The following is a 14,947-nucleotide window of genomic DNA, read 5'->3' as shown; positions in this document are numbered from 1 at the left end:
TTCCATTTGGAAGATACTGAGTGGCGGCAGCACCTAACTTTAAAAACAAGTCGGTTAGAACAATTAACTCTAGGTATGGGTATGTTTTACACACTGCGCGCGTCCACATGGTTTATGCTACAAAATACTTATAAATTTGAATGTTAAATTTTTGCATTAATATTTGTAGGTGTTTCGATCAACGATATTTTAAATATGTTGAGAAAACTTCGAAATATTTCATAAACTAGAATAAAATTCGATTTTAACTTAAAATTGTTTATTAATATTATTAAAAGTATAGAAAACTTGTAAATTTAATGAAAATAATTCAAAGAAATTGACTGTCCTGATGTTAACGGATATTGTGAAGAATCCTTCGAATAAACGACATCACCAATTGTAGTATTCAAGTAGGAATCAATTATATAACTTAATTCAAATGTGTATTAATATAATAAAAAAAGACACGAATTATATTTGTCATATTTCTCATTTAATAATTCAAACTTGTTTTCCTTTAACCCCTGTTCTCAAACTTTGCTACAGAATCGCAGCAAACCGAAAAAGTTTGTGAACCCCTTTAAAGTATTTCAATTAAATAATGGAGAAAAACTGCAAATCACACGGACAATATACATGTAATTGCCTCGTAACATTCGGCACAATAGAGATTTTATTACCGATAATTAAAGCACATGTATAAAGCCAAGATTCGCATTCGTTTTACCAAGACTATTATCCGACTTTAACAAGTAAACTAACAGCAATAGTAAACCGAAGTAATGAAAGCTTTAACAGTGGTGTTGATTATTGCGATGGTCATGCTGGCTATTTGCTACACTATTAATGGGCAGGTGCTTGAAACACACCATATTCCAGAAATACAGCCCAGGATTGTGATAAAGGTACCCCAGAATTGTCCACCTGGAAAACATCCAGATGGAAGAGGAAACTGCGTTGTCATATTTTGATGATCCCTAGATTAAAGGAGAAATATTGTTCAATAAATATATACAATGAACAGTAATCTTTTGCGTTTCATTCCTGAAATATCCTAACTACTTTATTTACTTAAACATAATAATACACATTCTAATTATTAATACAGGTTTTCCATATAAACACAATTGCTGTAATCGAAAATTTAATTAATGATCAGAAGCAAAATATGGATTTCGAATTATTATGAAATGTTACAAATTTTCAATTTCAACTGTTTTCAAATAAGGTAAGAACACAATTAATGGTGTGAGCAATTGCAACGTAACCTTCAACATAATGGAGAATACGTGAAATACCGTAAAATTACCTGAAATAAATGTACCACGAAATTACCTGCAAAAAAATCATACATTTTTATTTACTAGGAGAACAGCTTACAAAGGTATAAAATACTTTTAAATTTGATTGTTACATTTTTGCATTTATATTTGTAGGTGTTTGGATCAAAGTTGTTTGAGAAAACTACAAGGATCTTCATATATTAGGATACATTACGTACAGTAAACTTGTAAATGTTTATTATAAATTTTGCATTAATATTGGTAGATTTTTGGATCAAATTTAATGAAAATCCTTTTCAAAAAATTGACAAATTTTTATTATCTAATTTCAATGTAAAATTGGGTATAAACCATAATAATCATCACCAATTGCAGTATTTAAGTAGGAAGTAATTATGTAACTTTATTATAATGTGTAGATAAAATGTACAAAATACATTTAGATTTCATTTAGAAATCATCTTTTTTACTTAATAATTAAATTTGAAATATTACAACCAAAGAATTACGAAAAACTACAAATCACACGGACAACATACATGTAATTGCGTCGTAACATTCGGCGCAATAGAGATTTCATTACGGATATAAAAAAAAAACGCATGTATAAAGCCTAGATTTGCATTCGTTTTAGCAACACTATTATCCAAGTTTAACAAATAAACAAACAGCAAGATTTAGAAAGAAACTGAAATAATGAAAGCTTTAGCAGTGGTGTTGAGTATTTCGATCGTTCTGATGGTTACGTGCTACAGTATTAATGGGACAATGACGGCAGAACAGTGTCTGGAATTGTTTGACTGCACAACAGAATCTTTCCACGAATGCCTCAAGAATGGAATGGTCGAGAATGTCGATGTACAGCCCAGAAATGTGATAAAAGTACCGAGGAATTGTCCATCTGGGATGCAACCAGCTGGAAATGGAAACTGCGTTATCATATATCATTCAGGTTAAAGGAGAAATTGTTAATATATTGTCAAATATATTTTGCATTTCGTCCTTAAAATATTTAATTAAATATTATAATAATATGCACATTTTGATTACTTATCAATAAATATTTTTGTTAAAATAAAGATCATCTTATTATATAATATATAACAAATTTTCAGTTTTAACAATATGTAATAAGGTAAGAACACAAATAATTGTTAGTAGAATTGCATCGTAACCTTCAACATAATGGAGAATACGTGCAATACCGTAAAATTACTTGAAATAAATGTACCACAAAATTACCTACAAAACAAAACACACTTTTTTATTTGTTAGGAGAACAGCTCATTCCCAATAAAGGTATACAATTTTGTTGTTAAATTTTTGTATTAATATATAATTTCGATGTATAGTCAAACCTTTCCACTCTAAATACCTGCATTCAACTTGAAGCAGATGGAGAAACACATCGCTACCAAAAAGGAAACAACTTGGTTTGATGGATTGACTTCTCAGCATCTTCGGGCGTCTCAACCGAACTTTGGGGATCTACTTAGAACTTAAGAATAAATCATTCAGGAATTCCAATGAAAAACGTTAAAACAAATGATTGAATTCATCAATAAACTTATATTAGCTTCCTCAAACAAGAGATCTCTGGAAGATTATCCGTATCAACTGGCTATAGAGTTGAGGAATATAAATCAATTGAAATCATGTTTCTCACTTAATAATTTAAACTTTAAAACATCGCAATTATAGAGTGGAGAAAATCTGTAAATCATGCGGTCAATATTCATGTAATTCCCATTCGATACAATAGAGATTTTATTACGGATATAAAAAAAACACATGTATAAAGCTGAGATTCGGATGCGTTTTTCGAACATTATTACCTGAGTTTGGTAAGAAAACAAGCAGCAATATTTTGAAATAAACCCAAGTAATGAAAGGTTTAATAGTGGTGTTGATAGTTCTGCTAGCTACGTGCTGCATTATTAATGGGACGAAGCCGGTGATCGAAGTAGAAAAGATGGAAAAGTGCATCGAATTGTTCGGCTGCAATTTGCAATCTCTTAAGGAATGCTTAAATATCGAGGATTTCGATGGAAAAACACGACAACAGGCTTGTCCACCTGGGATGTTACCAGATATTAATGGAGATTGCGTTGAGATATTTTGATTAATTCGTAGATTAATTGAGAAATTCTTAATATATTGTTAAATAATGTATATGTAATGAGCAGAAATCTTTTGTGTTTTGTCCTTGAAATATCCATTATGAATTCACAGGTATTCCGTATATAATTGATTGAATCAAAGATTTATTGTGAATCTAAGTAAAATATCAAATTTTATGTTTCAACAATACGTAACTAAATAAGGTAAGAACACAAATAATTGTTAGTTATTAAATATAGAAAATGTAATATATCATTCTGTGATTGTGCAATTGCAACGTAACCTTCAACATTATGGAGAATACGTGAAATTACCTGCAATAAATTTATTTGCAAAAAAAAAAACATAAATTTTAATTGTTATGAAAATAGCTCATTCCTAATAAAAGTAAAATTTTGATGTTTTAAAGATGCTGAAAGAACTTTGAGAAATTATAAAACTTTCTAAATGTTGGTAGATTTTTGGATCAAATATGCTTTGAATGTAGTGAACATTTTGACAACCTAGGATGAATTTCAAATTCAATATAAATTTGGGTATAAACCTGTAATTAGTTCTTGGTTTATTGGTATAAAAAAACTATATGGTACAATTAATTAATAAATAAATAAATATGTAATCAGTTATATGTTTTGTAACCGTTTATGCTGTTTCTTGGTGTGGGATGCAGCAACGGATACCTCTCTTCGCTCGGAATCAAAATCTTCTCCTTAGACTCGCTCTTCCTCCACGGCAATATCAACCTTTCAGATCCTTTGTTCCACCTCCTGTACACCAAACAATTGAACAACGCTTGCAGCGGATTGGTGAAAGCCTACAAAACAAACGACGTTAACCAAAGTGAAAGGATTAAATTAAATGAATTTACCATAATGTACCAGACGGTGACGATGAATTGTATCGGTAAGTTGAACCACAAAATCCAAAGCAACAGACCGTTAATTAAATTTGGTATCCAGCAGATGTAGAAGACCAAGTTTATAACCAGAAATTTCACTTTGATGGCGTCTATAATATCCCTCTCTCTGCTGGTGAATTGACTGTAACTGCACGTTATGTAACGTTCCATATCTTTGCAAGAAGACATGTACAGCCACGGATTGGCTATCATCACGATGGCTATGGGAATGTAAGTCGCTATGTAATTAGGTAATATTCGAATGATTTTGTCTGTCAGATCTATAGGGTTATGGCAGCTAAAATAAGAAATTAATCATAATAATATGTAATTGTGTTAATTGTATTTCAGAATTACTTGGCGTTTGGGAAGTACAGAAGGGATAATCCTATCGTCGTGAGGATCGCTGGGACGGTCCATGCCACCAAATGGTAGATTTTCGTGTGAGATTCTTTGTCAGCTAGGATCAACCTCATATCGATGGCGTAACACAATGTCCAGATCCAGGTGGCCGTGTAGAAGTACTGAGTCCAGGCCTGATAAAAAAATTGGAATTACTTCAAGGATACTTCAAGGAATTTGATTTACTTACTGAAGACACGGCGCAAAACCACACGCTCGCTTCATCATCAACTGCAGGCATAATATTCTTGTAATTTAACCATAAGCTCGACCTAAGAAATATACCTAGAATATAGATAAAACGTTACAAATAAATAACACCTTCATTATATTAGAATTACAAATTTTATGTAATAGATTATTCAATATACCAAAATTAAATTTAACTACAATTAATCAATTAATGAAAATATGCTGCATTCAATTCAAAGTTAACATTTGCGTTTTACTAATATAGTATAAAACGTGTTAAAAAAATGTTAAATTCTTTTAACTCATAATTACAGATTAATTAATCTCTTTTAATCTCATGTTAATTTGGAAGCATTTAGTTTTCATATCAATGCATGCATATAATTACATTTACACAGTTATCATATCATAAACAAATGATTTATTTTTAATTTTGGTGATAACTCACAATTTGTATGTTCTAATTACTGATTGCGTGGGCAAAGTTAACAAGAATGCGATATAAATATTAATTACATAACGATATGTTAATTATCAACTGTTACAAAATAAACGTTTTTGTTCACTTTTAATTGTGTCCATTATTTCACTAATTCGTATTAATTAACGTCAATAACCAATTATCAAATGAAGTAAAACAAAAAAAAATGTTTTTTTTTCATAAAATTAATTGAATTATTGTAATTAATAATATTATAACGAAAAACTAGTTTATGTAATTATCTATTATCTAGTTATCATTAATTACATAAATAATCAAAAAGTAAATAAAATAGTTAACAATTACAAAAATATTGAATTTGTTTGATTATTAATTTCATTGTTTGTACTGATTATTAAATGAAATTATGTAAATATATTAGAAACAATTTAGTTTATTTCATCATTTAATTATCAATTATCTTGTCCTATTATTTACATCAATAAACAAATGAAAAAGTTTTTAATTATTGAATTCTGATTAATTATTGAGATTATGTTTATATAATTATCTCACCTAGAGAAGCCATTAAATCGGATATTGCTAAGCACACTATAATTTTCCTGCCTCGTGCAGCAGAAAATGAAAGCCACCTATGATTATTTGCGTATTGTTCCCTCGGTAATATCTGTAAAACAAATTAATAAACATACAAAAGCAATTATTTTAATCTATTTCTATGGAAACTAAACCCAATTCATTCTAAAGTTTATTCTTTTTTTGTACAGAAGTCAGTTTTACAAGATAATTTCGTGTATGTAATTAAAATTTCGATCTTTGATATTTATACCAGATGATTTGTTTACTTAGTAAGTGTATATAAATCGCAGCAAAATTGATAACTTTTTGACTTGTTCACATGAAACGCGTATTTCCAATTCCGATCTTCAATAACAATGAATTCAATTAATTGTATGTGTTTTTTGTTTGTTCTTAGATTAGAGATTCAAAGCTTCCTATATCCTAAAACAAATGCTACTATTTACAGTAAACTATACATTGAGATAAAAACGAAAATAGATTTTCTCATATTTACAATAACATCAAGGCAGGCAATTTCGTCTGTCATCTTAACAATTTGTTATATAAAAATAGGTAAGAACAATTGTTAACGAAACAAAAGGCATTAAAAACAATTAAATTAAACTGTGATACATTTAGTTAATTACCTGAATATTTGAAGGATTTAAGCTGATTAAAATTAGTTACATTTTAATTTGGGCCAAGGACTGTTTCATGGATGATTTTTGTTACCTGATAGATCGACCCTAAGATGCCAAGAATTGATGAAAACAGACAAACAGCGTTATAAGCATCCGAGTTGAATTCGTTCATAACATTTGTCGCCATATAACTGCCATTTCCTGAATGGCAGCAAAACGTTTGTATCGTCGGATCGGCCATCGTCTAAACTCATTAACACAAAACGTAAATGAAAGAAATGCAGTCCTTTTGCTGCGATCCACCCAGGAAGCCACAAAACTTCACTCTGCCATATATATTACTTTATTCTTCAGAACGCGACATTTATCAGTTCGAGTCTGTATACACATTCTTTTTTTTATTATTTTGATAACACAACACTATCAAGTATAAGTCGACGTGAACAAACGATTTTTGTTTAAGTTTTCGATTTCCTTGTTTATTTTTTTTGGTTTCCGCGTGTGTGCAGGGAATATCCGCAGGATTCGATCTGCACGTCTCGAGCGTGAACTTAATACTGTTTGTATTAAGTTACAAATTCGTTCTCTCTGTGTTTCTTGGTTATTTCTATAAGGAGATAGACGATACATGTCTCGACATCGAAATTACATATAAATAACATGTATGCACGGTTTTTATCTCGTCAGAGATAAGTAAATTTTGTTGTCGGTTTCTTCGAGATTAAATTTACGTGTCTTTTGACAAGTCTCACCTCTTAACAAACCAAGTATTTCTCTATCAATTCAATAATTTATCAAATAATTTTAATATCATCAATAAAAAGTATCAATTTTATCTTCAAACGAAATATTTGTTTATGAATTAAGTATTAATGATTTAGAAATCATCAATTAAAATTATTATGAAATTAAACAAAATCATCAATGAAAAATATTTTGATATTATTGCAAATCCTCAATGAAATGTATCTTATAATGTTCAGATTTTCTTAAATATTTACGTAAACCTTAGCGCTTTTCATTCCGTTATTTTCGATTGCATTATTTGACCTATTGATAAATCATTTGAACTATAACTAAAATTCGTAAACTAAATGGAAAAAAATATTTAAAAATGTAAAACGTAGACATATTTTTTCTTATATTTAATTTAGTTTTATGAATGAAATGTTACAAAATGAATGAATTTATCCAAGCGTTACTACAAGTTCAAGTTGATTTTTGTACGTTTACGGTAAATTGGACTTTACGAAAACAATCCTATGAGGATTTCCGTAATTTCGAAGGTCTCAACTAGTTGGGAAAACAAAACAAAAAACTAGTTTTTCCCGAATTCCGCACTTTTGACCACAATTTTTCCATCGCCGATTGCCTATTATTAGAGAGAAAAAAAAAATTGGATTGAACGCACAACAGATATAATTATTAGTTAGTGCGGTGACATTGTTATTTCTTCATTCACTGTAAAGGTGACATTAAATTTATCACAGATTAACGAACAACATGTTTTCATTATTAATTTCATTTAATTGGTTTGAAAATTTACAATTAGCAAATTGTAAAATAAAGAAATTTTCAATGTCAATCATCACGATTTTATATAGAAAAATTCTCATAATCTCATAAAAGTAATGATTAAAAATGATAAATGAGAAAAAAGTTGATTATTATTTTATAATAATTTTATTTATTTATGCATTATAAAAAGGGGAGTTTTTTGTATATATATACAGGAATAAGTGTAAATATTAAATTTATAAAAAATAAAACTGGCACAATGGAAACTTTGGTAATTGGATTCATTAGTCAATATCTATGGATAATTCTGGTTTCTGCGTTGTCGTCGAAGTTGTTGAAGTCGTCTTCATCGTCGTCTTTTGTACGTTCTTTAAGACAAGCTTCATCCGACCTGTAGGTGGAATCATCCTTATCCCAGGACTATGATAATCTAAAAAGGATGTGTTTAAAAATCAATTCAATACATCTCATTGAGTTAATTACCTGACTTCAAGAAATGATTTCTTCCACCAGTCATAGACATATCCATTATGTTAACGCCGATGTGGAAGCTCCAGACCTCCGACAGGATGAACATCGAAACGATGAAGACAACTAATAGCGAACAGCGCATTGTGCATTCATTTGATGTTCCAGAGCTATGAACAAACCGTTTTATATATGGCAAATCGATCCGTGGGGATTTTCATCAATTCCCAACGACGAACCGACACTGGATATGACATTGGGACACCCTCAGATTGGACCCAATTCGCCTTAATTCATTTCGACTCGTCGTCTCGCACCGAACGAAGGTCGTAGACCAATTGTGTCCGAAACCGAGACGAGAAAACGCATTTAATTCACTTTGCTCTTGTAAACATTCCAACTGCTGTTGATTTGCTAAATTATATGTTGTAATTGAAGTAAAATTGAATTATTTACACGTTTTGCAAGTAACGTGATAAACATCGCATTAATAAATAGTAATTTCCTTAATTAACTCATTAGTAATTCATTCATATCTCCATTTATAATTATTTATCGACGACATGCAACTATCCACTAACGAGTTCATTAACTACTTATTATCTAACAGGTATTAATTAAAAGAAAAAGTACTTGTTAAATACTTGCATGTCTTACTTTTCACACTTTGTACATTAATGTCTTATTATTCAAACATTGCTGTGGTTTCATCCATTTCTAATTCACGTTCAAAATTGAAAATATCCAAGGCAATAAAATATGAAAGATTATAATTAACAATAAATCAAATTTATGTATTCTGTAAAGCTCATTAAAACATAATTACCAAAAAAAAATTAATTGAGAGTGAAATTAAAATGCTCAATTTCGTTAACTTATAATAGATGTACCATCCAAACCAAAATGCCAACAGTTAGCTCATTAAGAAGGTTGTACTTTTGTCTTTAATTTACGTATTCGATGGTTTAATTAGCACGAGTGGTAATTGATTAATTTAAAAACGTAAAGGTATTGCAGTAAATTGATTGAATAGTTAAATAAATAGTTAAATTCATATATATTTGAAAATTTTAATTTATAGTTCTAAAGAATAATTATTTAGCTTTCGTTTGCTGTAAAGTGCATTAGTTTTGGTCAATTAATAAGAAAGTTATTAAGCTTTAATGCGTTGACGGTTTTCGCGAATCAAAACGCAAGTCCCTCCCCCATTGATTCTCGAAAATGTTAGAAAATTTCGATTTGCATCAGGAGACTAGGAGTAGCGAGAAGGTATCTGAGCTCCGAGTATTGGTCGTTACTGAAACTTCCGACAGATGTCTCTATAAGCTTTGCTATATTGCTAACAGATGGCGCCAGCTGTCCAAAATAAACTTTGATTAAATAGTCTTAGATAATGAACTGTATTTTCATCAAAACTCACTCCCATAAGAATTTTGAATATAAAAATTGATCTAGAATATACAGAGCTAAAATGAGCATAAATACATGTGTGCAGCTGTGATGGTAACAGCAGGTAACAGCCAGTAACAGCTACTGTCGCAAGTTAATTTTAAAGGTCTTTTTTGGATTTCCTGATTATTCTACATTGTTCTGAATGTAAAATTATGGTACGACATGCACCATTGATTCATTCTTCTATTTGCATATATGGAAAACATTTCTCTGAATTTCACTTCGAGCAAGTACCAATGGAACATGTAAATAACCATCTATCACTAAAGTTCTTTGCTTTTGGAAAACTGTAACTGCAGGTAACTAGGGACAAATCTTAAAATCTTTTTACAAGAAACAGACTGAATCAGTGTCTTCATATAAGAATGTGCATTAATCGTTAGACATAAGATAAATAGTCAAGTTGTAAACAAACATTTGTACAATTGTTATTATTTTAGGTGGAGCTGATAGCAACATGCCTCTAATGTATAGTTGACGACTTGAAGTTCTCCGGAATGTGGAAAGCATTCTTTACCAGTAGTTTTCATTTGCAAATAATGGAAACCTTAATTACTGAAAGTGACCATAAATATTATTTTGTTAAGGAGATGGAAAACATCCCTGTAGCACCCAGGATTCTTTTGTTGCCTCCTACATGATCCTTAGAGACTGGATAAGATTTCTGAATGCCAGGTGCAGTGAAGATACTGGAAAATCAAAAATGAAAATTTTCACCAAATACCCAGCAAGTGAATAAAAGACTTTTTATATAGCTATCAATCTATATTTACACTCATTTTAATCTCTGTATATTTTAGATCAACTTTCATGTTCAACAATCATCTAGGAGCAAGTGCATACGAAAATACAGGCCAGTTTCGAAGACGATGTTTTCGACACTGTCAAATACCAAAGTTTGATAATTAATTGTGACGAAACTATGGTAGCTAAAAACGTCTATTTATGCTCATTTTAATCTCTGAATATTCTAGATCAACATTCATATACAAAATTCTTTTGGGAACAAGTTTTTTATGAAACTACAGTACATTTTCCAAGACGTTTTTTTCCATCTGTCATTTGTGAAATACCAAACTTTGTTAATTAATTATGAAGATGCTATAGCAGCTATAATCTTATATTTACGCTCATTTGAATCGACGTATATTCAAGATCAACAGCCACTTCTAACATTCTTCTGAGAGCTAAAGTTTACGAAAATATAGACCATTTTCGAAGACGTTATTTTGCCAGCTGTCATTTGTGAAATAGCAAAGTTTGTTCATTAATTATGAAAACACCATTGCAGCTACAAACGTATATGTACGCTCATTTTAATCTGTGTATCTTCAAGATCAACATCCAAGTCTAACATTCTTCTGGGAGCTCATGTTTACGAAAATACAGGCCATTATCTAAGACGTTGTTTTCCTATTAGTTCATCAAAGTTTATATGTATGTTTGGTTGCCTGCACTTTAGGCGCAAAATGAATATTTCATTTTTGTGATAGCTAGCGCCATCTGTTGGCAATATCTAAAAGGTTGTAGTTCAGGCATTTTGGCGCTGCACAAAATCCATGGGGCTTCGAGAATTTTGCGTTTTGGTTTGCGAAAACCGTCAACGCATTAAAGCTTAATAACTTTCTTATTAATTGAACAAAATTAATGTATTTTATAGCAAACGAAATATAAAGAACTATTCTTTAGAACTGTAAATTAAAATTTTCAAATATATATGAATTTAACCATTTATTTCACTGCAGTACCTTCACGTTTTTTTCAATGTTGGTCATTATTATTTATACCAAAGTTTGATAATTAATTGTGACGAAGCTATGGTAGTTACAAACGTGTATTTATGCTCATTTTAATATCTGAATATTCTAGATCAACATTCATATACAAAATTCTACTGGGAACTAGTTTTTTTTATGAAACTACAGTACATTTTCGAAGACGTTATTTTTCCATCTGTCATTTGTGAAATACCAAACTTTGTTACGTAATTATGAAGATGCTATAGCAGCTATAATCTTATATTTACGCTCATTTGAATCTACGTATATTCAAGATCAACATTCACTTCTAACATTCTTCTGGGAGCTAAAGTTTATGAAAATATAGACCATTTTCGAAGACGTTATTTTGCCAGCTGTCATTTGTGAAAAAGCAAAGTTTGTTCATTAATTATGAAGACGCCATTGCAGATACAAACGTATATGTACGCTCATTTTAATCTGTGTATCTTCAAGATCAACATCCAAGTCTAACATTCTTCTGTAAGCGCATGTTTACAAAAATACAGGCCATTATCTAAGACGTTGTTTTCCTATTAGTTCATCAAAGTTTATATGTATGTTTGGTTGCCTGCACTTTAGGCGCAAAATGAATATACTATTTTTGTGAAAGCTGGCGCCATCTGTTAGCAATGTCTCAAAGGTTGTAGTTCAGGCATTTTGGCGGTGCACAAAAGCCATGGTGGTTTGAGAATCATTTGCGTTTTGGTTTGCGAAAACCGCCAACGCATTAAAGCTTAATAACTTTCTTATTAATTGACCAAAACTAATGTACTTTATAGCAAACGAAAGATCAAGAATTATTCTTTAGAACTGTAAATTAAAATTTTCAAATATATATGAATTTAACCATTTATTTCACTGCAACACCTTCACGCTTTTTTCAATGTTGTTCATTATTGTTTTTTACATAATTCAACAACCCCTGAAGCTAATTCGATCATCAAATACTCAAATTAAAGCTGAAAATCTCATCTTTCTAACGAGTCTACTTATTTGTATAAGTTTAGATTTTAATTAATGAAATCCAAGAAAGTTCATATATATTTAATTTATTTAATTATGAAATAAACAAATCAGAAATAAAACAAAAATTCAGTACTTCTAGTTTATTAATATTATTATTATTATTTGTTTTATTGATACCAGCTAATATCTAAATAAGTATTATTACACGATTCTATTTATAACATTATTATTTACAAAATTTACGAGTAATTTGGCGTTGCTCTTTTGAGTGTGCATCAGTTAGTAGATTATCTTATACCAATAGTCGTTTGTCAAGGTTCCATTCAAATATTTGCTGATCATCTCAACGACGAACATAACTCTAATAATACCTTTAATAGAATCAGTTAGAAATGTTATTGTGTTTAAAATCGACATTATCCCTAGCAGAAGATTCTCCAACCGATTGTTGATCAAGCGAAAACCTGAAAGAAAAAAATAAACAATATTATAAGTCATTAATAATTTAGTTTTAAATAATTGCAAAAAAAAATGAAGAAAAATTTATAAATAAATTATCTGCGCAATTGAGATGTTAGAAGTAAAAATAACGTTGTATAATAAATACTGGATGCTTTTCTATGCAGCCAAGGAAACATAAAATCGGTTTACTATGATGATTTGTGTGTATAAATAAAGTATTTCTCGTCTTATAAACACTTTAAAAATAACATCCCGTTTATTTCTGCTATAGTTTTGTTAAATGTTCAAAAATTGGGTTGAAATACATTTCAATAAAAAACAGTAAGAATACCTTTATATAGATTGCACTAGGTTACGGTAATATTTGCAGTTGTTAATGTTGTGAGTTCTACTTTTGAAGATTCCGTCACCACTGAAGAAGTGCTGTTAGTTTCGTCGATGGTTTCTATGTAGGGAACGGCTAAGGTTGTTACACAAAAAACTGTATCGGTTTGATTAGTGGATTGGTTAAAGAGGCTGAAAGTGGCGTTGAAGGTAGTCGGATTTTCATCCGGTTTTAAATTGACGTTCCCATTGACCGTGGCATTCGCAATGCAGGGTAGATTAGTCACGTCCGACTCTGGAGTAGTCACGTTGACGCATTGCGACAGTAGATTATCCTTGCAAGGAATCGTTGTAGCGGCAGTGGCAACGCAAAGGATGGTATCGTTGGAAGTGCAGAGAGGAGTCGTTTGTCCGGCGCATAAAGCCGTTGCATTTTCAGGACACAGCATGATCAGATTCGCTGGAAGCTCAATATCCTTCGGCGCATCTTCAGGCTTGTTGTAATGATTGTAAACGTTGTATTTTTGACTGGATCCACCTCTGAACAGATTCCAGACCAACAGTCCGATCATGACGTTCCCGAAGGCATTCGAACCGAACCCTGATCCAAAACCTCTAGGTTTATTATACATCCCGTAATTATTTCCGTAACCATAACCACCACTATTACCTCCACCAAACAACGATCCGAAGATGCCCTTGCTTTGACCATGAGAACCCATCATGGGTTGATTCCCAAAACCTGCTACATTATTGTAGTATTGACCGGCGTTAGCACCGCTCGGCGGTATAACGCCTATGTTCGATGTGGGATGGTAACCAGGGAACGGTTGTTGTTGATTAAACCCATTACCATAGTTATAATTTTGCCCTGTGCCGTAATAATTATAAGAACCTGTGTTTGGGTACGCTCCGGCATGGGATGGGTACGAGCTGTGACCACCGGGATTCACGTAAGATCCGCTCACTGGATAAGCGAAGTTGTTCACGCTCCTCGCTTGATGATGGTAGGTGTTCTGATTGCTTTGACCCACGTCCCATCCGATGGGTCTCTGCTGCATATTCGCTGGACGGGAATCCAGATTCTGGAACTTCTGAGTCTCGATTTTGGGTGCGGAAGGCTCATATTTAGGTGCTGAAGGCTCCAATTTGGGAGCAGGAGGTTTACTCTCCGACGGCTTTGTTTCCAATTTAGGCGCGGATGGTTTCACATCCACAGCCTTAGCTGCAGGAACGACATCTGCACTGACAGGTTTCTGCGAGTTCGACGATTTCTTCTTGTTGTTCCTATTGAACAATCCTCCTAATCTAGATGAAGAGCTTCTTCCTCTACCACCAGACCTCTTGCTTTCACCCTCGGAGAAGCATACCACCAATAATACAACAACCACCAACAAGACGTGCACCTTCATCTCTTCAACGCACTTAAACTTAAACTGAACCGGTCAGCTCTC

The 14,947-nt window shown here is 31.6% G+C and overlaps 2 protein-coding genes and 1 long non-coding RNA gene across 4 annotated transcripts; 1 reads left to right on the top strand and 2 right to left on the bottom strand.

Annotated features, from left to right (window-relative positions):
* Positions 1–3,913: 3,913 nt before the first annotated feature.
* LOC108559592 (G-protein coupled receptor 143-like) lies at positions 3,914–7,097 on the bottom strand. The gene is made up of 6 exons (XM_017916924.1): positions 6,614–7,097; positions 5,876–5,987; positions 4,877–4,971; positions 4,642–4,820; positions 4,255–4,582; positions 3,914–4,200 (listed from the first exon to the last, which is right to left on the bottom strand). The coding sequence occupies exons 1-6, from the start codon at positions 6,761–6,763 to the stop codon at positions 4,006–4,008; spliced, it is 1,059 nt and encodes a 352-aa protein (XP_017772413.1). The 5' UTR covers positions 6,764–7,097; the 3' UTR covers positions 3,914–4,005.
* A 2,815-nt stretch (positions 7,098–9,912) lies between these two features.
* Positions 9,913–11,056, top strand: LOC108559593. Of its 2 annotated transcripts, XR_001890939.1 has the most exons (4): positions 9,913–10,259; positions 10,401–10,691; positions 10,761–10,885; positions 10,935–11,056. It is a non-coding gene; the product is annotated as an uncharacterized LOC108559593 (long non-coding RNA). The 2 variants fall into 2 exon arrangements; XR_001890938.1 differs by having other exon boundaries at positions 10,761–11,056.
* Positions 11,057–12,903: 1,847 nt separating this feature from the next.
* On the bottom strand, positions 12,904–14,947 carry LOC108559594. Its single transcript, XM_017916926.1, has 2 exons — positions 13,501–14,947; positions 12,904–13,171 (listed from the first exon to the last, which is right to left on the bottom strand). The coding sequence occupies exon 1, from the start codon at positions 14,903–14,905 to the stop codon at positions 13,517–13,519; it is 1,389 nt and encodes a 462-aa protein (XP_017772415.1). The 5' UTR covers positions 14,906–14,947; the 3' UTR covers positions 12,904–13,171; positions 13,501–13,516.

This window comes from Nicrophorus vespilloides, unplaced genomic scaffold (assembly GCF_001412225.1).
Source record: "Nicrophorus vespilloides isolate i.1.1-1 unplaced genomic scaffold, Nicve_v1.0, whole genome shotgun sequence".
Lineage (NCBI taxonomy): Eukaryota > Metazoa > Arthropoda > Insecta > Coleoptera > Silphidae > Nicrophorus > Nicrophorus vespilloides.
This window is presented reverse-complemented; position numbering and strand designations above follow the sequence as displayed.

Bases quoted from the DNA above. Each gene is read 5' to 3' on its own strand.
- LOC108559594 (XM_017916926.1), bottom strand. From the start codon at position 14,905: ATGAAGGTGCACGTCTTGTTGGTGGTTGTTGTATTATTGGTGGTATGC.
- LOC108559592 (XM_017916924.1), bottom strand. From the start codon at position 6,763: ATGGCCGATCCGACGATACAAACGTTTTGCTGCCATTCAGGAAATGGC. The intron at 5,988-6,613 runs GTAACAAAAATC...TTTGTTTTACAG, and splicing joins TCTTAGGGTCGATCTATCAG to ATATTACCGAGGGAACAATA. The intron at 4,972-5,875 runs GTGAGATAATTA...TCTATATTCTAG, and splicing joins CGATTTAATGGCTTCTCTAG to GTATATTTCTTAGGTCGAGC.